Source organism: Argopecten irradians, chromosome 7 (genome assembly GCF_041381155.1).
Source record: "Argopecten irradians isolate NY chromosome 7, Ai_NY, whole genome shotgun sequence".
Taxonomy (NCBI): Eukaryota; Metazoa; Mollusca; class Bivalvia; order Pectinida; family Pectinidae; genus Argopecten; species Argopecten irradians.
Window position 1 is genome coordinate 1788627 of NC_091140.1, and position 27271 is coordinate 1815897.

Consider the following 27271-nt stretch of genomic DNA (forward strand, 5'->3'; position numbering starts at 1 on the left):
CCACTTTGATAGCGACAGTCTGGGGTGTCCTGGGACATATACCCCGGTACACACCACTTTGATAGCGACAGTCTGGGGTGTCCTGGGACATATACCCCGGTACTCATCACTTTGATAGCGACAGTCTGGGGTGTCCTGGGACATATACCCCGGTACTCACCACTTTGATAGCGACAGTCTGGGGTGTCCTGGGACATATACCCCGGTACACACCACTTTGATAGCGACAGTCTGGGGTGTCCTGGGACATATACCCCGGTACTCACCACTTTGATAGCGACAGTCTGGGGTGTCCTGGGACATATACCCCGGTACTCACCACTTTGATAGCGACAGTCTGGGGTGTCCTGGGACATATACCCCGGTACATACCACTTTGATAGCGACAGTCTGGGGTGTCCTGGGACATATACCCCGGTACTCACCACTTTGATAGCGACAGTCTGGGGTGTCCTGGGACATATACCCCGGTACTCACCACTTTGATAGCGACAGTCTGGGGTGTCCTGGGACATATACCCCGGTACTCACCACTTTGATAGCGACAGTCTGGGGTGTCCTGGGACATATACCCCGGTACACACCACTTTGATAGCGACAGTCTGGGGTGTCCTGGGACATATACCCCGGTACTCACCACTTTGATAGCGACAGTCTGGGGTGTCCTGGGACATATACCCCGGTACACACCACTTTGATAGCGACAGTCTGGGGTGTCCTGGGACATATACCCCGGTACTCACCACTTTGATAGCGACAGTCTGGGGTGTCCTGGGACATATACCCCAGTACTCACCACTTTGATAACGACAGTCTGGGGTGTCCTGGGACATATACCCCGGTACTCACCACTTTGATAGCGACAGTCTGGGGTGTCCTGGGACATATACCCCGGTACACACCACTTTGATAGCGACAGTCTGGGGTGTCCTGGGACATATACCCCAGTACACACCACTTTGATAGCGACAGTCTGGGGTGTCCTGGGACATATACCCCGGTACTCACCACTTTGATAGCGACAGTCTGGGGTGTCCTGGGACATATACCCCGGTACTCACCACTTTGATAGCGACAGTCTGGGGTGTCCTGGGACATATACCCCGGTACTCACCACTTTGATAGCGACAGTCTGGGGTGTCCTGGGACATATACCCCGGTACACACCACTTTGATAGCGACAGTCTGGGGTGTCCTGGGACATATACCCCAGTACACACCACTTTGATAGCGACAGTCTGGGGTGTCCTGGGACATATACCCCGGTACTCACCACTTTGATAGCGACAGTCTGGGGTGTCCTGGGACATATACCCCGGTACTCACCACTTTGATAGCGACAGTCTGGGGTGTCCTGGGACATATACCCCGGTACTCACCACTTTGATAGCGACAGTCTGGGGTGTCCTGGGACATATACCCTGGCACTAACCACTTTGTTAGATATACAGTTTAGCCTTGGTCTAACAGAAAACAAACTATTGATACCATATACTCACCACTTTGATAGTAACTGCCTGGGGTGTCCTAGTAGCAAACTCAAACCCCAGATTTCTCGCTCCTTTTACTAGGGCTGCCTCATCTGTAAAAACAAATTAATATTCACTTGATCAATACCTAATATCAAAGGATTTCATCAATACTTATCATAACATTTCATCATACACCATAGGTATCATAGCTTAATGCCCAACTTCTGGTCAGATTGCTGGGAAAGGTTGAAATTGAGATGCATTTATTTAGAAAATAGACTTTGTGAATTCAAGTATCTATTCTAAATACATGCTATAATTTGGATGAAAATTTTTACTTCCTAGTGATAGAAGGAAGTAGATGAGCCTACCTGGAGATGACGCCTGGTACACCACACGGCCAGTCTCGCTGCCGTCCTCATGGTACTCGCGCTCCGGTACAACGGTGTGACACACAGACAGCAATGTCAGAAACTCTCGTAAAACTGGGGCTGTTACCTATAAAACCAGGGGGATATAATTCAGATAAAAACATGACACTTGTAAAACTGGGATTGTTACCTATAAAACCAGGGGGAGATAATTCAGATAAAAACATAACACTTAAAACTGGGATTGTTACCTATAAAACCAGGGGGAGATAATTCAGATAAAAACAGGAGATAATTCAGAAAAAAACATAACACTCGTAAAACTGGGATTGTTACCTATAAAATCAGGGGGAGATAATTCAGATAAAAACATGACACTCGTAAAACTGGGATTGTTGCCTATAAAATCAGGGGGAGATAATTCAGATAAAAACATGACAACACTCTTGTAAAACTAAGGCCATTACCTACAAAATCAGGGGGGAGATAATTCAGATAAAAAAATGACACACTTTCATAAAACTGGGGTCGTTATCTATAAAACCAGGGGGAGATAATTCAGATAAAACACACTCTCCTAAACTTGGGCCGTTACCTTCAAAATCAGGGGGAGATAATTCAGGCCTGTAGTAACTAACATTGTTGCAATAAAAGGGTAATAACAATACAGTGTATAGTAAATAAATAATTGTAGTCTACCATGTTACTAAATCTGTTTGATAGGGAGAAAAGAGAAGTTGATAACGTTGATGGAAATCAAAAACATGGACAAATATCCAGTCATGTGAATCCAATGCCATATATATGATAGCACATTGTTTATATCTTACATGGTTTTGTAGATTATCCAAAATTGTAGGATCATTAAACGAATGTTCACTTTCTTCATTGTTCCTGAAACAAAAGAAATTTAAATACCACAGATTAATATATACTGGTATCATGAAACAAAGAATATAATTTGTGTAAAAGTCTCTTACATATTGAAGAAACTATTTCCAATATAATGAATTAACAAGATAATCAAGCAAATTTTTTTTGCAGAAAATTCAATAAATTTGATTAAAAATTTCGTTTTCTAGTAAATCATTAATGTTATGGAAAGATTCTCACCCATATGTTATGCCAGCTACTGAACATTTCCGGAACTCCATGATGTTTCTTGTTAATGTGCCAGTTTTATCAGAGAAGATGTATTTAATCTGAAACATACAAAATATCCATCACCTGAGACATGTGTATCTAGAGTCTTTACTAATTAGACAGTTATTGCTACCTGTTGTAGTCCGTCCAGTAGTTTAGGAGGAGTAGTCGATCAATCATTGTGTCTATAGACGGACAGGCAGACAGATGGACAGACGGACAGATGGACAGATGGACAACCTGAATCCAGTTTACCCTATAACCCCCCACCTAACTTACAGGTGTGTGTGTTATAAATATAGCCTTTCTAATGAAAACAGAGCATTATTGAAAATCTTTACTTCGATTATATTTTACCTGTCCTAGTTCTTCGTTAAGATTTGACGTCCTCGCCATCGCAGGTGTGTCAGACTCGGCACAGTACATGTCCAGATCCTGGAAACAAAAACAACAGTAGTTTATACCTGAAATCTTATCATCTATACATGAGGCATTAAAATTCTAAAAGATCACAAAAGGAATAAACGAGCCCTCTCAGATGTGAAAAGATAAAGCCAAGACCTCACACAGGTGGATCACGTTTGGAGCTCAGTAATAAAGTCTGTAGGACATATAATCAAAGATGGACAAAATGATCGTCCCTCTAGACACGGCCGCATGACTAATCATTAAATATCTATCTAACACTTAATTTAGCATATATAAATCGTCCCTCTAGACACAGCCGCATGACTAATCATTAAACATCTAACACTTAATTTAGCATATATAAATATCAGATAGTCTTTGTTATTCTTTAACAAAACCTATTCTTACCCAGTTAATGAATATGGCCTGTATAAACTTGACCACCTCCAGCGACACCTGTAGACTGATGGGAATGAGGTTGTTGTATAGGATGATGAAGGTCAGGAAGTTGTAACCAAAGTTACTGGGCGGTAGTTCTGTAAGTAGAATTGGTAGTAAATGTCTAACTATACATCTCAGTGCATACCTGTAAACAAGTACTATTGAAATTCAAGAATTTATCTAAAAGCTGACTTATTTCACACGAGTTTCTTTGAATAAGAAGTATTAATAGCTGTTCTCACCTGTATAGGCCAGGTACCAATCTTTGTCGACGTGCCACTGTGTCCACATCTCGTTAGCTATTGTACTGATGAGGGACATCACAATGAGGATGACAAACAGAATCAGGATCTGTCAGGTGTAAAACAGAACATTGTACAGGTGTAAACCACACACACAGGTGTAAACAGAACATTGTACAGGTGTAAAACAGAACATTGTACAGGTGTAAAACAGAACATTGTACATTGTGTAAAACAGAACATGTACAGGTGTAAAACAGAACATTGTACAGGTGTAAAACAGAACATTGTACAGGTGTAAAACAGAACATTGTATGGGTGTAAAACAGAACATTGTACAGGTGTAAAACAGAACATTGTACAGGTGTAAAACAGAACATTGTACAGGTGTAAAACACACAACATTGTACAGGTGTAAACCACACAACATTGTACAGGTGTAAACCACACAACATTGTACAGGTGTAAAACAGAACATTGGACAGGTGTAAAACAGAACATTGGACAGGTGTAAAACACACAAAATGGTACAGGTGTAAAACACACAACATTGTACAGGTGTAAAACATACAACATTATACAGGTGTAAAACACACAACATTGTACAGGTGTAAAACACACAACATTGTACAGGTGTAAAACACACAACATTGTACAGGTGTTAAACACACAACATTGTATAGGTTTAAAACACACAACATTCTACAGGTGTAAAACACACAACATTATACAGGTGTAAAACACACAACATTATACAGGTGTAAAACACACAACATTCTACAGGTGTAAAACACACAACGTTCTACATGTGTAAAACACACAACATTCTACAGGTGTAAAACACACGTCATTCTACAGGTGTAAAACACACAACATTCTACAGGTGTAAAACACACAACATTATACAGGTGTAAAACACACAACATTGTACCGGTGTAAAACACACAACATTCTACGGGTGTAAAACACACAACGTTCTACACGTATAAAACACACAAAATTGTATAGGTGTAAAACACACAGCATTGTACAGGTGTTAAACACACAACATTGTACTGATGTAAAACACACAACATTGTACAGGTGAAAAACACAAAGCATTGTACAGGTGTTAAACACAGCATTGTACTGGTGTAAAACACACAGCATTGTACAGATGTAAACCAAACAACATTGTACAGATGTAAAACACACAACATTGTACAGGTGTAAAACACACGTCATTCTACAGGTGTAAAACACACAACGTTCTACATGTGTAAAACACACAACATTCTACAGGTGTAAAACACACGTCATTCTACAGGTGTAAAACACACAGCATTGTACAGGTGTAAAACACACAGCATTGTACAGGTGTAAAACACACAACATTACATGTAAACACAAACATTGTACAGGTGTAAAACAAAACATTGTACAGGTGTAAAACAAAACATTGTACAGGTGTAAAACACACAACATTGTACAGGTGAAAAACACACAACATTCTACAGGTGTAAAACACACAACATTGTACAAGTGTAAAACATAACATTGTATAGGTGCAAAACACACAACATTGTACAGGTGTAAAACGCACAACATCGTACAGGTGTAAAACACACAACATTCTACAGGTGTAAAACACACAACATGGTACGGGTGTAAAACACACAACATTATATAGGTGTAAAACACAGGATATTGTACAGTTATAAATGTAGCCAACAACCAGATCCCAACACTAGACATACACTAGTTTACAAATAATATGTCTAAGTCTGATAAAAAAATTCCCACAGTAATTTTTTATTAAGCAAATTTAAAAGATATCTTTGTCTACCAAGTCTAGTATGTTTTACTTTAGAACAATGAACAGTGATATTTCACCAATAACAGTTTATAGAGCAGTATCCTCATCCCTTCCAGCTTTATCAACTGACCTGTGTATTTGTAACTTTCTCTACATTTGACCTTTTCAGTGGTGCAGTCGAGGAGTTGAGCATTAACTTGGACTCTGGCCCCGTGTAGATGACAATACCTGGCAAAACAAAATAGTTTTGAGGACAAATATCAACAAAATTACATCTTTTATAAATCAGCTATATCTAGGAAGCACTGAAATTGTCCCCTTTTTAAACGTACAAAAAAATGTGGTGGTTTTTTTTATTTTAGATTTCTTGAATCTTACAACCAATTGATTGTGACATCAGTTAAAATAAAACATCAGAAATCATTCTGAAATGAGCAAAGATTTTATTCAAATATGAATAAACTTTAACATAACTATGGAGATTTCATGTTACCATTAAAGATACTCCACCACTGACAAATTAGCGATTTAGTATTTCTTATTCTGTTACAAAATTGCTTACTTTACACCATTACCACCATTGAAAAGTGTGAGCTTCTAATTTAACTCCAAGACAAACATTAAAAAAATCAATTGCATCCCGAAAAAACTCTGTAGCATTATGTCCTATATGGAATGAAGTATTGATTGCGCATGCGAAAAAAGCAAAACAAATTATTTCATATTACATGGTATATTTTGTGGTAATCAGACATATATACACACGATTAAATACCAATTATTGTTTAAATGATGAGTATTGTGTATGCTCTATTGGAGCATCTTTAAGAAATGGAAAGTTAAATAAACATCTACCAAATATCCACTTGGTGTTCCTCAGCATAGCTCCTCTTAACAACAGCTGGTCTGGACCCAGGGGGATCGCACTGTCAACAAACCATTTCTTTATATATCAACAAAAACATTAACTCCATGACAGTTTCCTGCCCAGTACACAAAGTTAATGATATTCAGTAAAGGCTACCACCCTTAATAGGTACCCAGTATAAATGTACATAAAATCCTTTGTACAAATAAATATGATTTCTTCTATCATTAATACTTCTGTTCCATGACTAGTTTTATTGATGCTACATTGGTGATTACTAGGACCATTCCCTACCTAAAGAGGACAGAGAAAACCCGAGGAGGAGATTCACAACTGTCTAACCCGAGGCTTGCCGAGGACTAGACTGTTGTGAATTTTCTCTGAGGGTATAGATTTCCCTATCCTACTCTCCAGGTAGGGAATGAAACTGTTTCTCCCTCTATAATTTCCAAAAAATAATGACAACAAGAGATCAAAGAGAAATCTTAGCACCCACAAAAGAATGATCTCTGTCTGACAATGGAAAGAGGGATCATTTCTCAGCTTTTCAAACTTCAACTAGGTACAAACTACATATGAAATTAGAGACAGATCCCTACAGTGCTTTCTGAGAAATAGTGGTAACATATGCATCTTAATGATCGATCATTCCCAAAATACAATATGCACCACAAGAGCCCTAGGAAAACCTACATATGACATTTGAGACAGCTCCAAACATCATACTTGCACTGAAGCCTATCTGTGGTAAGACATAACATCAGACGGGTAAAAATCATACTCACAATCGGCCTGATGGTCGGATGTTACCCACAAAGTCATACAGATGTTTGTTTGGCAGCTCACACTCCACCACTCCATCCAGATCTAACAAATCTTCGTGCCGTAGGAGCTTGGCAGTTTGTGGTATACCCTGGTAAATATCACAGAGCATTACAATGATACTGTAAAACAATTCTAGGAAAAATAAATTGATATGAAATAAATTATCATTAGATAAATATTATTCATAGACCTCTCTGATCTAGTCATTTTATTAGCTGCCAGTTGCTCTATATACAAGAGGCCCAGAGGGCCTGTATCGCTCACCTGGTTTGTAATGCCTAGTAAGGTTCATTGTTTCTTTTCTGAAGGAATTTGAATATTTACCTCTAATTCCCCTATTGGGCCCCACTCTTTCTGCTCAAGAGGGTTAGAGCCAAAAATTATAGGAATTCTGTTAACCCCAAGGATGTTTCTGGGCCAAATTTGGTTAAAATCCAAGCAGAACTCTAAGACTAGTAGCGATTTATAGGATTTACCTAAATTTCCCTATTGGGCCCCGCCCCTCCTGCCCCCAGGGGGTCAGATCCAAAATTTATACAAGTTCTATTCCCCTTCCCCCAAGAATGTTTCTGGCCAAATTTGGTTTCAATCCATGCTGAACTCTAGGACAAGTAGCGATTTATAGGATTTACCTCTATTTCCCCTATTGGGCCCGCCCCTCCTGCCCCCGGGGGGTCAGAGCCAAAATTTATATAAGTTCTGTTCCTATTCCCCTAAGAAAGTTTCTGGCCAAATTTGGTTACAATCCATGCAGAACTCTAGGACAAGTAGCGATTTATAGGATTTACCTCTATTTCCCCTATTGGGCCCCGCCCCTCCTGTCCCCAGGGGGTCAGAGCAAAAATTTAAACAAGTTCTGTTCCCCTTCCCCCTAGGATGGTCCTGGCCAAATTTGGTTACAATCCATGCAGAACTCTAGAACAAGTAGCAATTTATAGGATTTACCTAAATTTCCCCTATTGGGCCCCGCCCCTCCTGTCCCCGGGGGTCAGAGCCAAAATTTATACAAGTTCTATTCCCCTTCCCCCAAGGTTGTTTCTGGCCAAATTTGGTTACAATCTATGCAGAACTCTAGGACAAGTAGCGATTTATAGGATTTACCTCTATTTCCCCTATTGGGCCCTGCCCCTACTGTCTCCGGGGGGTCAGAGCCAAAATTTATACAAGTTCTGTTCCCCTTCCCCCAAAGATGTTTCTGGCCAAATTTGGTTACAATCCATGCAGAACTCTAGGACAAGTAGCGATTTATAGGATTTACCTAAATTTCCCTTATTGGGCCCCGCCCCTCCTGTCCCTGGGGGGTCAGAGCCAAAATTTATACAAGTTCTGTTCCCCTTCCCCCAAGGATGTTTCTGGCCAAATTTGGTTACAATCCATGCAGAACACTAGGACAAGTAGTGATTTATAGGATTTACCTCTATTTCCCCTATTGGGCCTCGCCCCTCCTGTCCCCGGGGGTTCAGAGCCAAAATTTATACAAGTTCTATTCCCCTTCCCCCAAGGATGTTTCTGGCCAAATTTGGTTTCAATCCATGCTGAACTCTAGGACAAGTAGCGATTTATAGGATTTACCTTAATTTCCCCTATTGGGCCCCGCCCCTCCTGTCCTCGGGGGGTCAGAGCCAAAATTTATACAAGTTCTGATTCCCGTCCCCAATGATGTTTCTGGCCAAATTTGGTTACAATCCATGCAGAACTCTAGGACAAGTAGCGATTTATAGGATTTATCTAAATTTCCCTTATTGGGCCCCGCCCCTCCTGTCCCCGAGGGGTCAGAGCCAAAATTTATACAAGTTCTGATTCCCTTCCCCCAAGGATGTTTCTGGCCAAATTTGGTAACAATCCATGCAGAACACTAGGACAAGTAGCGATTTATAGGATTTACCTCAATTTCCCCTATTGGGCCCCGCCCCTCCTGTCCCTGTGGGGTCAGAGCCAAAATTTATACAAGTTCTATTCCACTTCCCCCAAGGATGTGTCTGGCCAAATTTGGTTTCAATCCATGCAGAACTCTAGGACAAGTAGCGATTTATAGGATTTACCTCAATTTCCCCTATTGGGCCCCGCCCCTCCTGTCCCCGGGGGGGGGGTCAGAGCAAAAAGTTATACAAGTTCTGTTCCCCTCCCCCAAAGGATGTTTCTGGCCAAATTTGGTTAAAATCCATGCAGAACTCTATGACTAGTAGCGATTTAAAGGAAATGTTTGACGGACAGACGGACGACGGACGACGACGGACGGACGGACGACGGACGACGGACGCCGCGCCATGACATAAGCTCACCGGCCCTTCGGGTCAGGTGAGCTAAAAATAGGACAGACACAATACCATATTCTACAAAATCAGCACCCTGGGTTCTCAGTCTGTATTTCAGTTTATACTGAATCTGTGTGTAAGCTTACCTGTCTGATTTTGTATGTATTCTTACCTGTCTGATTTTGAGGTTTGTTTCTCCATCCAGATTGGATGTCTCTATATAACACATGGCCTGGGGCTCACTGTAAAATTAAAGTCCTCATGGTAGTAAATTATCCAAGACTGTACAACAATAACAGATATATTCCTATGGACGTTTTATAGCAGATGTATAATTCTTTTTTGTATTGAACATGAAAGAAAATGTATCATTTTCATTTTATCAAAAATACCTCTGAATGTTTGTAAAGAAAAATTATACAATTGCCAATTTACACAATTACCCTCACTTTAATACATTAGGATAATCTCAGAGTCAACTACACAATCACCTTTAGAATAGAAAAGCAAACCGTTACCTAGACGACAGAAGGACAAGGTCTGCTGGGAAGAATTGACCACTGACCACCTTGACCAGGTCTCCCACCATCACCTGTGTCCAGAGAAGGCGCTGCCATGTCCCATTTCTTAACATTTAGTCACATTGACCCAGAGGTGGAGGGCTAGAGGTGGAGAGTAAGAAATCCTTAACATTTAGTCACAGTGACCCAGAGGTGGAGGGCTAGAGGTGGAGGTAAGAAATCCTTAACATTTAGTCACAGTGACCCAGAGGTGGAGGGCTAGAGGTGGAGGGTAAGAAATCCTTAACATTTAGTCACATTGACCCAGAGGTGGAGGGCTAGAGGTGGAGGGGTAAGAAATCCTTAACATTTAGTCACAGTGACCCAGAGGTGGAGGTCTAGAGGTGGAGAGTAAGAAATCCTTAACAATTTAGTCACAGTGACCCAGAGGTGGAGGTCTAGAGGTGGAGAGTAAGAAATCCTTAACATTTAGTCACACAGTGACCCAGAAGTAAGAGGTGGAGAGTAAGAAATCCTTAACATTTATACGTGACCCGAGTAGTCAGAGTGTGGAGAGTAAGAAATCCTTAACATTTAGTCACAGTGACCCAGAGGTGGAGGGCTAGAGGTGGAGGGTAAGAAATCCTTAACATTTAGTCACAGTGACCCAGAGGTGGAGGGCTAGAGGTGGAGAGTAAGAAATCCTTAACATTTAGTCACAGTGACCCAGAGGTGGAGGTCTAGAGGTGGAGAGTAAGAAATCCTTAACATTTAGTCACAGTGACCCAGAGGTGAGAGTAAGAAATCTTAACATTTAGTCACAGTGACCCAGAGGTGGGCTAGAGGTGGAGGTAAGAAATCCTTAACATTTAGTCACAGTGACCCAGAGGTGGAGGGCTAAGGTGGAGAGTAAGAAATCCTTAACATTTAGTCACAGTGACCCAGAGGTGGAGGTCTAGAGGTGGAGGGTAAGAAATCCTTAACATTTAGTCACAGTGACCCAGAGGTGGAGGGCTAGAGGTGGAGAGTAAGAAATCCTTAACATTTAGTCACAGTGACCCAGAGGTGGAGGGCTAGAGGTGGAGAGTAAGAAATCCTTAACATTTAGTCACAGTGACCCAGAGGTGGAGGGCTAGAGGTGGAGGGTAAGAAATCCTTAACATTTAGTCACAGTGACCCAGAGGTGGAGGTCTAGAGGTGGAGAGTAAGAAATCCTTAACATTTAGTCACAGTGACCCAGAGGTGGAGGGCTAGAGGTGGAGGGTAAGAAATCCTTAACATTTAGTCACAGTGACCCAGAGGTGGAGGGCTAGAGGTGGAGAGTAAGAAATCCTTAACATTTAGTCACAGTGACCCAGAGGTGGAGGGTAAGAAATCCTTAACATTTAGTCACAGTGACCCAGAGGTGGAGGGCTAGAGGTGGAGGGTAAGAAATCCTTAACATTTAGTCACAGTGACCCAGAGGTGGAGGGCTAGAGGTGGAGGAGTAAGAAATCCTTAACATTTAGTCACAGTGACCCAGAGGTGGAGGGCTAGAGGTGGAGAGTAAGAAATCCTTAACATTTAGTCACAGTGACCCAGAGGTGGAGGGCTAGAGGTGGAGGGTAAGAAATCCTTAACATTTAGTCACAGTGACCCAGAGGTGGAGGGCTAGAGGTGGAGGGTAAGAAATCCTTAACATTTAGTCACAGTGACCCAGAGGTGGAGAGTAAGAAATCCTTAACATTTAGTCACAGTGACCCAGAGGTGGAGGGCTAGAGGTGGAGAGTAAGAAATCCTTAACATTTAGTCACAGTGACCCAGAGGTGGAGGGCTAGAGGTGGAGGGTAAGAAATCCTTAACATTTAGTCACAGTGACCCAGAGGTGGAGGGCTAGAGGTGGAGGGTAAGAAATCCTTAACATTTAGTCACAGTGACCCAGAGGTGGAGGGCTAGAGGTGGAGAGTAAGAAATCCTTAACATTTAGTCACAGTGACCCAGAGGTGGAGGTCTAGAGGTGGAGGGTAAGAAATCCTTAACATTTAGTCACAGTGACCCAGAGGTGGAGAGTAAGAAATCCTTAACATTTAGTCACAGTGACCCAGAGGTGGAGGGCTAGAGGTGGAGAGTAAGAAATCCTTAACATTTAGTCACAGTGACCCAGAGGTGGAGGGCTAGAGGTGGAGAGTAAGAAATCCTTAACATTTAGTCACAGTGACCCAGAGGTGGAGAGTAAGAAATCCTTAACTGACCCAGAGGTGGAGAGTAAGAAATCCTTAACATTTAGTCACAGTGACCCAGAGGTGGAGGGCTAGAGGTGGAGGGTAAGAAATCCTTAACATTTAGTCACAGTGACCCAGAGGTGGAGGGCTAGAGGTGGAGAGTAAGAAATCCTTAACATTTAGTCACAGTGACCCAGAGGTGGAGGGCTAGAGGTGGAGAGTAAGAAATCCTTAACATTTAGTCACAGTGACCCAGAGGTGGAGGTCTAGAGGTGGAGGGTAAGAAATCCTTAACATTTAGTCACAGTGACCCAGAGGTGGAGGGCTAGAGGTGGAGAGTAAGAAATCCTTAACATTTAGTCACAGTGACCCAGAGGTGGAGGGTCTAGAGGTGGAGAGTAAGAAATCCTTAACATTTAGTCACAGTGACCCAGAGGTGGAGGGCTAGAGGTGGAGGGTAAGAAATCCTTAACATTTAGTCACAGTGACCCAGAGGTGGAGGCTAGAGGTGGAGAGTAAGAAATCCTTAACATTTAGTCACAGTGACCCAGAGGTGGAGGGCTAGAGGTGGAGGGTAAGAAATCCTTAACATTTAGTCACAGTGACCCAGAGGTGGAGGGCTAGAGGTGGAGAGTAAGAAATCCTTAACATTTAGTCACAGTGACCCAGAGGTGGGAGGCTAGAGGTGGAGAGTAAGAAATCCTTAACATTTAGTCACAGTGACCCAGAGGTGGAGGTCTAGAGGTGGAGGGTAAGAAATCCTTAACATTTAGTCACAGTGACCCAGAGGTGGAGGGCTAGAGGTGGAGGGTAAGAAATCCTTAACATTTAGTCACAGTGACCCAGAGGTGGAGGGCTAGAGGTGGAGGGTAAGAAATCCTTAACATTTAGTCACAGTGACCCAGAGGTGGAGGGCTAGAGGTGGAGAGTAAGAAATCCTTAACATTTAGTCACAGTGACCCAGAGGTGGAGGGCTAGAGGTGGAGGGTAAGAAATCCTTAACATTTAGTCACAGTGACCCAGAGGTGGAGGGCTAGAGGTGGAGAGTAAGAAATCCTTAACATTTAGTCACAGTGACCCAGAGGTGGAGGGCTAGAGGTGGAGGGTAAGAAATCCTTAACATTTAGTCACAGTGACCCAGAGGTGGAGGGCTAGAGGTGGAGGGTAAGAAATCCTTAACATTTAGTCACAGTGACCCAGAGGTGGAGAGTAAGAAATCCTTAACATTTAGTCACAGTGACCCAGAGGTGGAGGGCTAGAGGTGGAGGGTAAGAAATCCTTAACATTTAGTCACAGTGACCCAGAGGTGGAGGTCTAGAGGTGGAGGGTAAGAAATCCTTAACATTTAGTCACATTTGACCCAGAGGTGGAGGGCTAGAGGTGGAGGGTAAGAAATCCTTAACATTTAGTCACAGTGACCCAGAGGTGGAGGGCTAGAGGTGGAGGGTAAGAAATCCTTAACATTTAGTCACAGTGACCCAGAGGTGGAGGGCTAGAGGTGGAGGGTAAGAAATCCTTAACATTTAGTCACAGTGACCCAGAGGTGGAGGGCTAGAGGTGGAGGGTAAGAAATCCTTAACATTTAGTCACAGTGACCCAGAGGTGGAGGGCTAGAGGTGGAGGGTAAGAAAATCCTTAACATTTAGTCACAGTGACCCAGAGGTGGAGGGCTAGAGGTGGAGGGTAAGAAATCTTAACATTTAGTCACAGTGACCCAGAGGTGGAGGTCTAGAGGTGGAGAGTAAGAAATTCTTAACATTTAGTCACAGTGACCCAGAGGTGGAGGGCTAGAGGTGGAGGGTAAGAAATCCTTAACATTTAGTCACAGTGACCCAGAGGTGGAGGGCTAGAGGTGGAGGGTAAGAAATCCTTAACATTTAGTCACAGTGACCCAGAGGTGGAGGGCTAGAGGTGGAGAGTAAGAAATCCTTAACATTTAGTCACAGTGATCCAGAGGTGGAGGGCTAGAGGTGGAGGGTAAGAAATCCTTAACATTTAGTCACAGTGACCCAGAGGTGGAGGGCTAGAGGTGGAGGGTAAGAAAATCCTTAACATTTAGTCACAGTGACCCAGAGGTGGAGGGCTAGAGGTGGAGGGTAAGAAATTCTTAACATTTAGTCACATTGACCCAGAGGTGGAGGGCTAGAGGTGGAGGGTAAGAAATTCTTAACATTTAGTCACAGTGACCCAGAGGTGGAGGGCTAGAGGTGGAGGGTAAGAAATCCTTAACATTTAGTCACAGTGACCCAGAGGTGGAGGGCTAGAGGTGGAGGGTAAGAAATCCTTAACATTTAGTCACATTGACCCAGAGGTGGAGGGCTAGAGGTGGAGGGTAAGAAATCCTTAACATTTAGTCACAGTGACCCAGAGGTGGAGAATCTAACTAGAGGTGGAGGCAGAGGTGAGGTAAGAAATCCTTAACATTTAGTCACAGTGACCCAGAGGTGGAGGGCTAGAGGTGGAGGGTAAGAAATTCTTAACATTTAGTCACAGTGACCCAGAGGTGGAGGGCTAGAGGTGGAGGGTAAGAAATCCTTAACATTTAGTCACAGTGACCCAGAGGTGGAGGGCTAGAGGTGGAGGGTAAGAAATCCTTAACATTTAGTCACAGTGACCCAGAGGTGGAGGGCTAGAGGTGGAGAGTAAGAAATTCTTAACATTTAGTCACAGTGACCCAGAGGTGGAGAGTAAGAAATCCTTAACATTTAGTCACAGTGACCCAGAGGTGGAGGGCTAGAGGTGGAGAGTAAGAAATCCTTAACATTTAGTCACATTGACCCAGAGGTGGAGGGCTAGAGGTGGAGGGTAAGAAATCCTTAACATTTAGTCACAGTGACCCAGAGGTGGAGGGCTAGAGGTGGAGAGTAAGAAATCCTTAACATTTAGTCACAGTGACCCAGAGGTGGAGGGCTAGAGGTGGAGAGTAAGAAATCCTTAACATTTAGTCACAGTGACCCAGAGGTGGAGAGTGCAGAGGTGGAAGTAAGAAATCCTTAACATTTAGTCACAGTGACCCAGAGGTGGAGGTGAGAGTAAGAAATCCTTAACATTAAGTCACAGTGACCAGAGGTGGAGAGTAAGAAATCCTTAACATTTAGTCACATTGACCCAGAGGTGGAGGGCTAGAGGTGGAGAGTAAGAAATCCTTAACATTTAGTCACAGTGACCCAGAGGTGGAGAGTAAGAAATCCTTAACATTTAGTCACAGTGACCCAGAGGTGGAGGGCTAGAGGTGGAGGGTAAGAAATCCTTAACATTTAGTCACAGTGACCCAGAGGTGGAGGTGGAGGGCTAGAGGTGGAGGGTAAGAAATCCTTAACATTTAGTCACAGTGACCCAGAGGTGGAGCTAAGGGCTAGAGGTGGAGGCTAGAGGTGGAGGTAAGAAATCCTTAACATTTAGTCACAGTGACCAGAGTGGAGGCTAGAGGTGGAGTAAGAAATCCTTAACATTTAGTCACAGTGACCCAGAGGTGGAGGGCTAGAGGTGGAGAGTAAGAAATTCTTAACATTTAGTCACAGTGACCCAGAGGTGGAGGGCTAGAGGTGGAGGGTAAGAAATCCTTAACATTTAGTCACAGTGACCCAGAGGTGGAGGTCTAGAGGTGGAGAGTAAGAAATTCTAACTTAACATTTAGTCACATTTGTGACCCAGAGGTGGAGGGCTAGAGGTGGAGGGTAAGAAATCCTTAACATTTAGTCACAGTGACCCAGAGGTGGAGGTCTAGAGGTGGAGAGTAAGAATCTTAACATTTAGTCACATTGACCCAGAGGTGGAGGGCTAGAGGTGGAGGGTAAGAAATCCTTACCATTTAGTCACAGTGACCCAGAGGTGGAGGGCTAGAGGTGGAGGGTAAGAAATCCTTAACATTTAGTCACAGTGACCCAGAGGTGGAGAGTAAGAAATCCTTAACATTTAGTCACAGTGACCCAGAGGTGGAGGGCTAGAGGTGGAGGGTAAGAAATCCTTAACATTTAGTCACAGTGACCCAGAGGTGGAGGTCTAGAGGTGGAGGGTAAGAAATCCTTAACATTTAGTCACAGTGACCCAGAGGTGGAGGTCTAGAGGTGGAGATTAAGAAACTCTTTGACATTTAGTCACATTGACCCAGAGGTGGAGGGCTAGAGGTGGAGGGTAAGAAATCCTTAACATTTAGTCACATTGACCCAGAGGTGGAGGGCTAGAGGTGGAGGGTAAGAAATCCTTAACATTTAGTCACAGTGACCCAGAGGTGGAGAGTAAGAAATCCTTAACATTTAGTCACAGTGACCCAGAGGTGGAGGGCTAGAGGTGGAGGGTAAGAAATCCTTAACATTTAGTCACAGTGACCCAGAGGTGGAGGGCTAGAGGTGGAGGGTAAGAAATCCTTAACATTTAGTCACAGTGACCCAGAGGTGGAGGGCTAGAGGTGGAGGGTAAGAAATCCTTAACATTTAGTCACAGTGACCCAGAGGTGGAGGGCTAGAGGTGGAGGGTAAGAAATCCTTAACATTTAGTCACAGTGACCCAGAGGTGGAGGGCTAGAGGTGGAGGGTAAGAAATTCTTAACATTTAGTCACAGTGACCCAGAGGTGGAGGTCTAGAGGTGGAGGGTAAGAAATCCTTAACATTTAGTCACAGTGACCCAGAGGTGGAGGTCTAGAGGTGGAGGGTAAGAAATCCTTAACATTTAGTCACAGTGACCCAGAGGTAGAGGGCTGAAGGATGAAGTACCAGACTCCCTTTGACCCTACAGCCTCTGTGTAAATGTTGTCGTGTAGAAATCCAATCAGTCAGTACTGTAACCAATAGGTGATGTTTTATATATACCCTCACTGAGGCAGTGTGTCAGTGCTGTGTGTCGGGGCTAATAGTCAGACATACATCTATGTACTTCAGTGTATGTGCTTATTTATTATTGATACCAAAAAAAATGGTAATCTTTCTCAATAAGCTTTCATCTGACAAAAAGAAAATACACCAGAAATCGCTTATCTTTCTCAAATGCATTCACCTGACAAAAAGTATATCAAGAATTCCACAGAAGTGGATGTGTCTCCTGCACAGCATCACAATAAATAGTTATTTACAGTTGAAAATATTGTTAATAATGAGGTGAAGTTATCAAGTCCCGTAACCCTTGTAAAGTTATCAAGTCCCGTAACCCTTGTAAAGTTATCAAGTCCCGTAACCCTTGCAAATATTGATGGATTTTGACCAGTATAAAACCACTACGAGATCTCATTAATATACAGCAATATATCAGATTTGGTTGAAATAAGACAATAAATACTAAAGTTATCGAGCGAAAACCATAAATCTATCTGTTTTGATGATTTTAAAGTCCCGTAACTCTTGTAAATATTGACGGATTTTGACAATTATCAAACTCATCTGAGATCTCGGTGATAGAAAGCATTATACCAAATTTGGTTGAAATCGGAAAATAAATACTTAAGTTATCGCATGGAAACCATTTCCCAGATGCCGACGCTGACAACACAAACATAGTGATGTACTTAGGTGTCACCCTTAAGTTGCAGGCAACACAAGGAAGGAAGGAAGAGAATGCTACAAAGAGGAGAAGAGGAATGTATTTCGTGGAGAGAGAAGTATGTATTTGTGTACTTACAAAGTCCTCTATAATTTCCTTGATGGCAGACACTGTTAGGATGAAAAGTAGAGGAACTGCTGTAGTGTACCGTCCAGTAGGGGATACACGTGGAATTTGCTTCAAAACAATAAAAACAATATCAGTTATTTTACGTTAAATTTCCATAACTTACATCAAACTGATGCATTTTTAAAATCATGTTTCAGACAACCTGTTTAAGGTACATTGTTTAAGATGGATGATTTTCAGTCACACACCATGGTATTAAATATCCAACCCATGCTAGCCTGATCTCTAATTTGCATTCACAGTTTTTTTTATTGTTATTCAGTGGCCACATGAATAATTATCAACCAAAGCAGTTGAATGATAAAATAAAATCAACAATTAATTCAATCTAAATCAGGAGGTTAATCGATAACTTTCCAATGAATTCATGAGTGGAACTTCAAAATCACCTAGAATAATTTTCATGCTTCAATATTTAAGACTTAATATATATGTCAATATTCAGAATACAGCAAGTAGTTTGAACTACATTATGTCTGCAGTCAAACCTGTCTATAAAGACCACCCAAGGGACAGTCAAACCTGTCTATAAAGACCACTCAAGGGGCAATCAAACCTGTCTATAAAGACCACCCAAGGGACAGTCAAACCTGTCTATAAAGATAACCCAAGGGGCAGTCAAACCTGTCTATAAAGACCACCCAAGGGGCAGTCAAACCTGTCTATAAAGACAACCCAAGGGGCAGTCAAACCTGTCTATAAAGACCACCCAAGGGGCAGTCAAACCTGTCTATAAAGACCACCCAAGGGACAGTCAAACCTGTCTATAAAGATAACCCAAGGGCCAATCAAACCTGTCTATAAAGACCACTCAAGGGGCAGTCAATCCTGTCTATAAAGACCACCCAAGGGACAGTCAAACCTGTCTATAAAGACTACACAAGGGGCAGTCAATCCTGTCTTTGAATACCACACAAGGCACCAAGAACAAATAGTCTCTATATAGCCAGGTGAGGCCAAATTGAGTTGTAAGTCCCTATTTGTACCCATGAGAAAGTGGTCTCATCAATCAGGTGGTCTTCATACAGAGGTAATCCCGTTTTACTGGACTATATCAACAATTATTAAACATGAATAATATATAATGTTTCAAATGCTAACTAAATAGTTCTCTATTGCAGGATATCATATTGCTACCTTCACATCGTTCTGCACTTGTAGAAATAGGTCATGGTCGATTCCTGTGTCTCTGTCTATCATGCAGTGCAGTAAGGATTAGCCCAAGGCTGTTGGGCAGACTATATATAGCTAATTGATTGGATGGCGCTAATTAGACTACGGTAAAGGACAATATCAATCTAGGTATTATAGCTGTAACAGAAATCCTCTAACAGCTTTAAACTCCATCTAAAAATGGACATTTTGGTCGACTTCCAGGATAAATTGGCAGGAGCATATTCTCACATGATGTAAGTTGTTGAAGTAATGTTGAGTTTGAGTCCAGAACATTGATTATTCGGTAAAGCCAGCACTAAATGTCAAACGTTATACATTGTAACAGTACCTATTGGTACAGTCAATGTCGGCGTTATCAGGAGCAGACGTCCCTAGATGAACAGCTCACCAAATCTAATACAAAGAATAAAGATCATGTCACGATTGACCAATCATGTCACGATTGACCAAGTGATGATGCTCCTCCGCAGGATCTAATCTTACAGAACACATGTAAAAGGAGACATACTGACAACAGAGTTCAGTATCTCGTCTGTATACATTATCATTAATAATAATAATAATAATAGACTTTATTTAGAGTCGATAACACTTTGAGTCAGAGACTCGTCTTCCAAGTGGTCGACATAAAATGATTGTCTGTTATTACTGGGTCCTGAATCATATCACAGATTTGATATTTTCCATGTTTAAACTAGAAATCAATATCTAGTCAATTAATTTCCATCATATGATTGTTTGCTTTATTTCATAACATGAACTTTGGTTGATTTAGTTTAATTTAGTCTGATCTATTTTCTTTTACATCCTAGTAGCAACTAGAGTCACTAAGCATAAGGACATGTAAGATTTAGGGGCTTGAGTAAGCCCAGAGTACCGGGAGAAAAACCACAAACCTTCAGTCAGTCTCACGCACTTCATCAAGCCTTACCTATCTGGTTAATTTAAATAGAAGGTGGAGGTTTCCAATGTCTGTAATATACAGGTGATTTAAGATCAGAAGATTTACCAGTTTATGTGATTACAGGTAAATAACTTACCTGCAGTAACGAGATGAAGAGGAAGAAGATGTTGGCATATTTTCTGAACTGCTCAAACAAGAACTTGGGTAGGAAGGACAACAAACTATATTTGGCAGTGCTGTAATAGAAACATGTCATTATACACAATGATCCTTTGTAATGTTTTAAAACTTTACAAACACAAGTTAAAATGGCAAATATGAAAAGAATTTTGGTGCAATCAATAAAACTAACTGATTTTCAACAACATAATACATAATATGTTAACGATTTTATTAATGAATGGATAAAAAGCACAGGGAAAAGGCCCATGAGTCCTGACCTACCTGATTTTGTTATATCAGTATTTGACAGGCTGGGGTGATAGGAGTAGGGAAAAGGCCCATGAGACCTGACCTACCTGATTTTGTTGTAGCAGTATTTGACAGGCTGGGGTGATAGGAGTAGGGAAAAGGCCCATGAGACCTGACCTACCTGATTTTGTTGTAGCAGTATTTGACAGGCTGGGGTGTTAGGAGTAGGGAAAAGGCCCATGAGACCTGACCTACCTGATTTTGTTGTAGCAGTATTTGACAGGCTGGGGTGATAGGAGTAGGGAAAAGGCCCATGAGACCTGACCTACCTGATTTTGTTGTAGCAGTATTTGACAGGCTGGGGTGTTAGGAGTAGGGAAAAGGCCCATGAGACCTGACCTACCTGATTTTGTTGTAGCAGTATTTGACAGGCTGGAGTGTTGAGAGTAGGGAAAAGGCCCATGAGACCTGACCTGTCTGATTTTGTTGTAGCAGTATTTGACAGGCTGGGGTGGTAGGAGTAAGGAAAAGGCCCATGAGACCTGACCTACTTGATTTTGTTGTAGCAGTATTTGACAGGCTGGGGTGGTAGGAGTAAGGAAAAGGCCAATGAGACCTGACCTACCTGATTTTATTGTAGCAGTATTTGACAGGCTGGGGTGGTAGGAGTAGGGAAAAGGCCCATGAGACCTGACCAACCTGTTTTATTTGTAGCAGTATTTAACAGGCTGGGGGGGAGGGGGGGGGGTAGGAGTAGAGAAAAGGCCCATGAGACCTGACCTACCTGATTTTATTGTAGCAGTATTTAACAGGCTGGGGTGTTGAGAGTAGGGAAAAGGCCCATGAGACCTGACCTACCTGATTTTGTTGTAGCAGTATTTGACAGGCTGGGGTGATAGGAGTAGGGAAAAGGCCCATGAGACCTGACCTACCTGATTTTGTTGTAGCAATATTTGACAGGCTGGAGTGTTGAGAGTAGGGAAAAGGCCCATGAGACCTGACCTGTCTGATTTTGTTGTAGCAGTATTTGACAGGCTGGGGTGGTAGGAGTAAGGAAAAGGCCCATGAGACCTGACCTACCTGATTTTGTTGTAGCAGTATTTGACAGGCTGGGGTGGTAGGAGTAGGGAAAAGGCCCATGAGACCTGACCAACCTGATTTATTTGTAGCAGTATTTAACAGGCTGGGGGGGGAGGGGGGGTAGGAGTAGAGAAAAGGCCCATGAGACCTGACCTACCTGATTTTATTGTAGCAGTATTTAACAGGTTGGTCGTTGAGAGTAGGGAAAAGGCCCATGAGACCTGACCTACCTAATTTTGTTGTAGCAGTATTTGACAGGCTGGGGTGATAGGAGTAAAGAAAAGGCCCGTGAGACCTGACCTACCTGATTTTGTTGTAGCAGTATTTGACAGGCTGGGGTGATAGGAGTAAAGAAAAGGCCCATGAGACCTGACCAACCTGATTTTATTGTAGCAGTATTTGACAGGCTGGGGTGATAGGAGTAAGGAAAAGGCCCATGAGACCTGACCTACCTGATTTTGTTATATCAGTATTTGACAGGCTGGGGTGGTAGGAGTAAGGAAAAGGCCAATGAGACCTGACCTACCTGATTTTATTGTAGCAGTATTTGACAGGCTGGGGTGGTAGGAGTAAGGAAAAGGCCCGTGAGACCTGACCAACCTGATTTTATTGTAGCAGTATTTGACAGGCTGGGGTGATAGGAGTAGGGAAAAGGCCCATGAGACCTGACCTACCTGATTTTGTTGTAGCAGTATTTGACAGGCTGGGGTGATAGGAGTAAGGAAAAGGCCCATGAGACCTGACCTACCTGATTTTATTGTAGCAGTATTTGACAGGCTGGGGTGATAGGAGTAAGGAAAAGGCCATGAGACCTGACCTACCTCATCTTATTGTAGCAGTATTTGACAGGCTGGGGTGGTAGGAGTAAGGAAAAGGCCCATGAGACCTGACCTACCTGATTTTATTGTAGCAGTATTTGACAGGCTGGGGTGGTAGGAGTAGGAAAAGGCCCATGAGACCTGACCAACCTGATTTTGTTGTAGCAGTATTTGACAGGCTGGGGTGATAGGAGTAAAGAAAAGGCCCGTGAGACCTGACCAACCTGATTTTATTGTAGCAGTATTTGACAGGCTGGGGTGGTAGGAGTAAGGAAAAGGCCAATGAGACCTGACCTACCTGATTTTATTGTAGCAGTATTTGACAGGCTGGGGTGGTAGGAGTAAGGAAAAGGCCAATGAGACCTGACCAACCTGATTTTATTGTAGCAGTATTTGACAGGCTGGGGTGATAGGAGTAAAGAAAAGGCCCGTGAGACCTGACCTACCTGATTTTGTTGTATCAGTATTTGACAGGCTGGGGTGTTAGAGTAAGGAAAAGGCCCAATGAGACCTGACCTACCTGATTTTGTTGTAGCAGTATTTAACAGGCTGGGGTGAGGGGGGGGGTAGGAGTAGGGAAAAGGCCCATGAGACCTGACCTACCTGATTTTGTTGTAGCAGTATTTGACAGGCTGGGGTGGTAGGAGTAAGGAAAAGGCCCATGAGACCTGACCAACCTGATTTTTTTGTAGCAGTATTTGACAGGCTGGGGTGATAGGAGTAGGGAAAAGCCCATGAGACCTGACCAACATGATTTTGTTGTAGCAGTATTTGACAGGCTGGGGTGATAGGAGTAAAGAAAAGGCCCTGTGAGACCTGACCAACCTGATTTTATTGTAGCAGTATTTGACAGGCTGGGGGGTGGTAGGAGTAAGGAAAAGGCCCATGAGACCTGACCTACTTGATTTTGTATTGTAGCAGTATTTGGCAGGTGGGGTGGTAGAGTAAGGAAAAGGCCCATGAGACCTGACCAACCTGATTTTGTTGTAGCAGTATTTAACAGGCTGGGGGGGGAGGGGGGTAGGAGTAGAGAAAAGGCCCATGAGACCTGACCTACCTGATTTTATTGTAGCAGTATTTAACAGGTTGGTCGTTGAGAGTAGGGAAAAGGCCCATGAGACCTGACCTACCTAATTTTGTTGTAGCAGTATTTGACAGGCTGGGGTGATAGGAGTAAAGAAAAGGCCCGTGAGACCTGACCAACCTGATTTTATTGTAGCAGTATTTGACAGGCTGGGGTGATAGGAGTAAGGAAAAGGCCATGAGACCTGACCTACCTGATTTTATTGTAGCAGTATTTGACAGGCTGGGGTGGTAGGAGTAAAGAAAAGGCCCATGAGACCTGACCTACCTGATTTTATTATATCAGTATTTGACAGGCTGGGGTGGTAGGAGTAAGGAAAAGGCCAATGAGACCTGACCTACCTGATTTTATTGTAGCAGTATTTGACAGGCTGGGGTGGTAGGAGTAGGGAAAAGGCCCATGAGACCTGACCAACCTGATTTTGTTGTAGCAGTATTTGACAGGCTGGGGTGATAGGAGTAAAGAAAAGACCTGTGAGACCTGACCAACCTGATTTTTTATTGTAGCAGTATTTGACAGGCTGGGGTGGTAGGAGTAAGGAAAAGGCCAATGAGACCTGACCTACCTGATTTTATTGTAGCAGTATTTGACAGGCTGGGGTGGTAGGAGTAAGGAAAAGGCCAATGAGACCTGACCTACCTGATTTTATTGTAGCAGTATTTGACAGGCTGGGGTGATAGGAGTAAAGAAAAGGCCCATGAGACCTGACCTACCTGATTTTATTGTAGCAGTATTTGACAGGCTGGGGTGATAGGAGTAAAGAAAAGGCCCGTGAGACCTGACCTACCTGATTTTATTGTAGCAGTATTTGACAGGCTGGGGTGATAGGAGTAAAGAAAAGGCCCATGAGACCTGACCTACCTGATTTTATTGTAGCAGTATTTGATAGGCTGGGGTGGTAGGAGTAAGGAAAAGGCCCGTGAGACCTGACCTACCTGATTTTGTTATATCAGTATTTGACAGGCTGGGGTGGTAGGAGTAAGGAAAAGGCCCATGAGACCTGACCTACCTGATTTTATTGTAGCAGTATTTGACAGGCTGGGGTGATAGGAGTAAAGAAAAGGCCCATGAGACCTGACCAACCTGATTTTATTGTAGCAGTATTTGACAGGCTGGGGTGATAGGAGTAAGGAAAAGGCCCATGAGACCTGACCTACCTGATTTTATTGTAGCAGTATTTGACAGGCTGGGGTGATAGGAGTAAGGAAAAGGCCCATGAGACCTGACCTACCTGATTTTGTTGTAGCAGTATTTGACAGGCTGGGGTGATAGGAGTAAAGAAAAGGCCCATGAGACCTGACCTACCTGATTTTATTGTAGCAGTATTTGACAGGCTGGGGTGGTAGGAGTAAGGAAAAGGCCCATGAGACCTGACCTACCTGATTTTGTTGTAGCAGTATTTGACAGGCTGGGGTGGTGAGGAGTAGGAAAAGGCCATGAGACCTGACCTACCTGATTTTTATTGTAGCAGTATTTGACAGGCTGGGGTGGTAGGAGTAAGGAAAAGGCCCATGAGACCTGACCTACCTGATTTTGTTGTAGCAGTATTTGACAGGCTGGGGTGGTAGGAGTAAGGAAAAGGCCAATGAGACCTGACCTACCTGATTTTATTGTAGCAGTATTTGACAGGCTGGGGTGGTAGGAGTAAGGAAAAGGCCCATGAGACCTGACCTACCTGATTTTATTGTAGCAGTATTTGACAGGCTGGGGTGGTAGGAGTAAGGAAAAGGCCCATGAGACCTGACCTACCTGATTTTGTTGTAGCAGTATTTGACAGGCTGGGGTGATAGGAGTAAAGAAAAGGCCCGTGAGACCTGACCAACCTGATTTTATTGTAGCAGTATTTGACAGGCTGGGGTGGTAGGAGTAAGGAAAAGGCCAATGAGACCTGACCAACCTGATTTTATTGTAGCAGTATTTGACAGGCTGGGGTGATAGGAGTAAAGGAAAAGGCCCATGAGACCTGACCTACCTGATTTTGTTATATCAGTATTTGACAGGCTGGGGTGGTAGGAGTAAGGAAAAGGCCAATGAGACCTGACCTACCTGATTTTATTGTAGCAGTATTTGACAGGCTGGGGTGATAGGAGTAAGGAAAAGGCCCATGAGACCTGACCAACCTGATTTTATTGTAGCAGTATTTGACAGGCTGGGGTGATAGGAGTAAGGAAAAGGCCCATGAGACCTGACCTACCTGATTTTGTTGTAGCAGTATTTGACAGGCTGGGGTGGTAGGAGTAAGGAAAAGGCCAATGAGACCTGACCTACCTGATTTTGTTGTAGCAGTATTTGACAGGCTGGGGTGATAGGAGTAAGGAAAAGGCCCATGAGACCTGACCTACCTGATTTTATTGTAGCAGTATTTGACAGGCTGGGGTGGTAGGAGTAAGGAAAAGGCCAATGAGACCTGACCTACCTGATTTTGTTGTAGCAGTATTTGACAGGCTGGGGTGATAGGAGTAAAGAAAAGGCCCATGAGACCTGACCTACCTGATTTTATTGTAGCAGTATTTGACAGGCTGGGGTGATAGGAGTAAGGAAAAGGCCCATGAGACCTGACCTACCTGATTTTGTTGTAGCAGTATTTGACAGGCTGGGGTGGTAGGAGTAAGGAAAAGGCCAATGAGACCTGACCTACCTGATTTTGTTGTAGCAGTATTTGACAGGCTGGGGTGGTAGGAGTAAGGAAAAGGCCAATGAGACCTGACCTACCTGATTTTGTTGTAGCAGTATTTGACAGGCTGGGGTGATAGGAGTAAAGAAAAGGCCCATGAGACCTGACCTACCTGATTTTGTTGTAGCAGTATTTGACAGGCTGGGGTGGTAGGAGTAAGGAAAAGGCCCGTGAGACCTGACCTACCTGATTTTGTTGTAGCAGTATTTGACAGGCTGGGGTGGTAGGAGTAAGGAAAAGGCCCATGAGACCTGACCTACCTGATTTTGTTGTAGCAGTATTTGACAGGCTGGGGTGGTAGGAGTAAGGAAAAGGCCAATGAGACCTGACCTACCTGATTTTGTTGTAGCAGTATTTGACAGGCTGGGGTGGTAGGAGTAAGGAAAAGGCCAATGAGACCTGACCTACCTGATTTTGTTGTAGCAGTATTTGACAGGCTGGGGTGATAGGAGTAAGGAAAAGGCCCATGAGACCTGACCAACCTGATTTTATTGTAGCAGTATTTGACAGGCTGGGGTGGTAGGAGTAAGGAAAAGGCCAATGAGACCTGACCTACCTGATTTTGTTGTAGCAGTATTTGACAGGCTGGGGTGCATTAATGTAAATGACTCTCTGTTTAGAGGGTTCCACCTCCTCTGTAGTCTCAGATCCCATCCCATCCTGCATCTGGTGGTACTCTGTAAACAAATAAACAATGTAAATAAACAAACTCTGTAAACAAATAAACAATGTAAATAAACAAACTCTGTAAACAAATAAACAATGTAAATAAACAAACTCTGTAAACAAATAAACAATGTAAATAAACAAACTTTGTAAACAAATAAACAATGTAAATAAAAAAAACCTGTAAACAAATTAATACTTCAGTTAAATGTGAAGAAACTACATTTAATTTTGGTTTTATTTGATGTAGGGATAATGGTAAATTCTGATCACAT

General features: G+C 42.9%; 1 protein-coding gene across 2 annotated transcripts in view; it reads right to left on the reverse strand.

The window, feature by feature from the left end:
• LOC138327004 (phospholipid-transporting ATPase IA-like) overlaps positions 1-27271 on the reverse strand; it is a 71907-nt gene that overhangs the window by 36870 nt on the left and 7766 nt on the right. The window contains exons 2-16 of one of the 2 annotated variants that reach the window (XM_069272966.1): positions 26887-27007; positions 20400-20499; positions 18090-18231; positions 10339-10456; positions 9993-10062; positions 7526-7653; positions 6728-6798; positions 6003-6100; positions 4078-4186; positions 3803-3930; positions 3344-3421; positions 2957-3045; positions 2674-2737; positions 1844-1970; positions 1500-1582 (exon numbers count right to left, since the gene is read on the reverse strand). In XM_069272966.1, coding sequence (XP_069129067.1) covers positions 1500-1582; positions 1844-1970; positions 2674-2737; positions 2957-3045; positions 3344-3421; positions 3803-3930; positions 4078-4186; positions 6003-6100; positions 6728-6798; positions 7526-7653; positions 9993-10062; positions 10339-10456; positions 18090-18231; positions 20400-20499; positions 26887-27007 — 1526 coding nt within the window. Of the gene's footprint in view, positions 1-1499; positions 1583-1843; positions 1971-2673; positions 2738-2956; positions 3046-3343; positions 3422-3802; positions 3931-4077; positions 4187-6002; positions 6101-6727; positions 6799-7525; positions 7654-9992; positions 10063-10338; positions 10457-18089; positions 18232-20399; positions 20500-26886; positions 27008-27271 lie in introns of those variants that run through there. The other variant, XM_069272965.1, reaches the window with a different exon arrangement.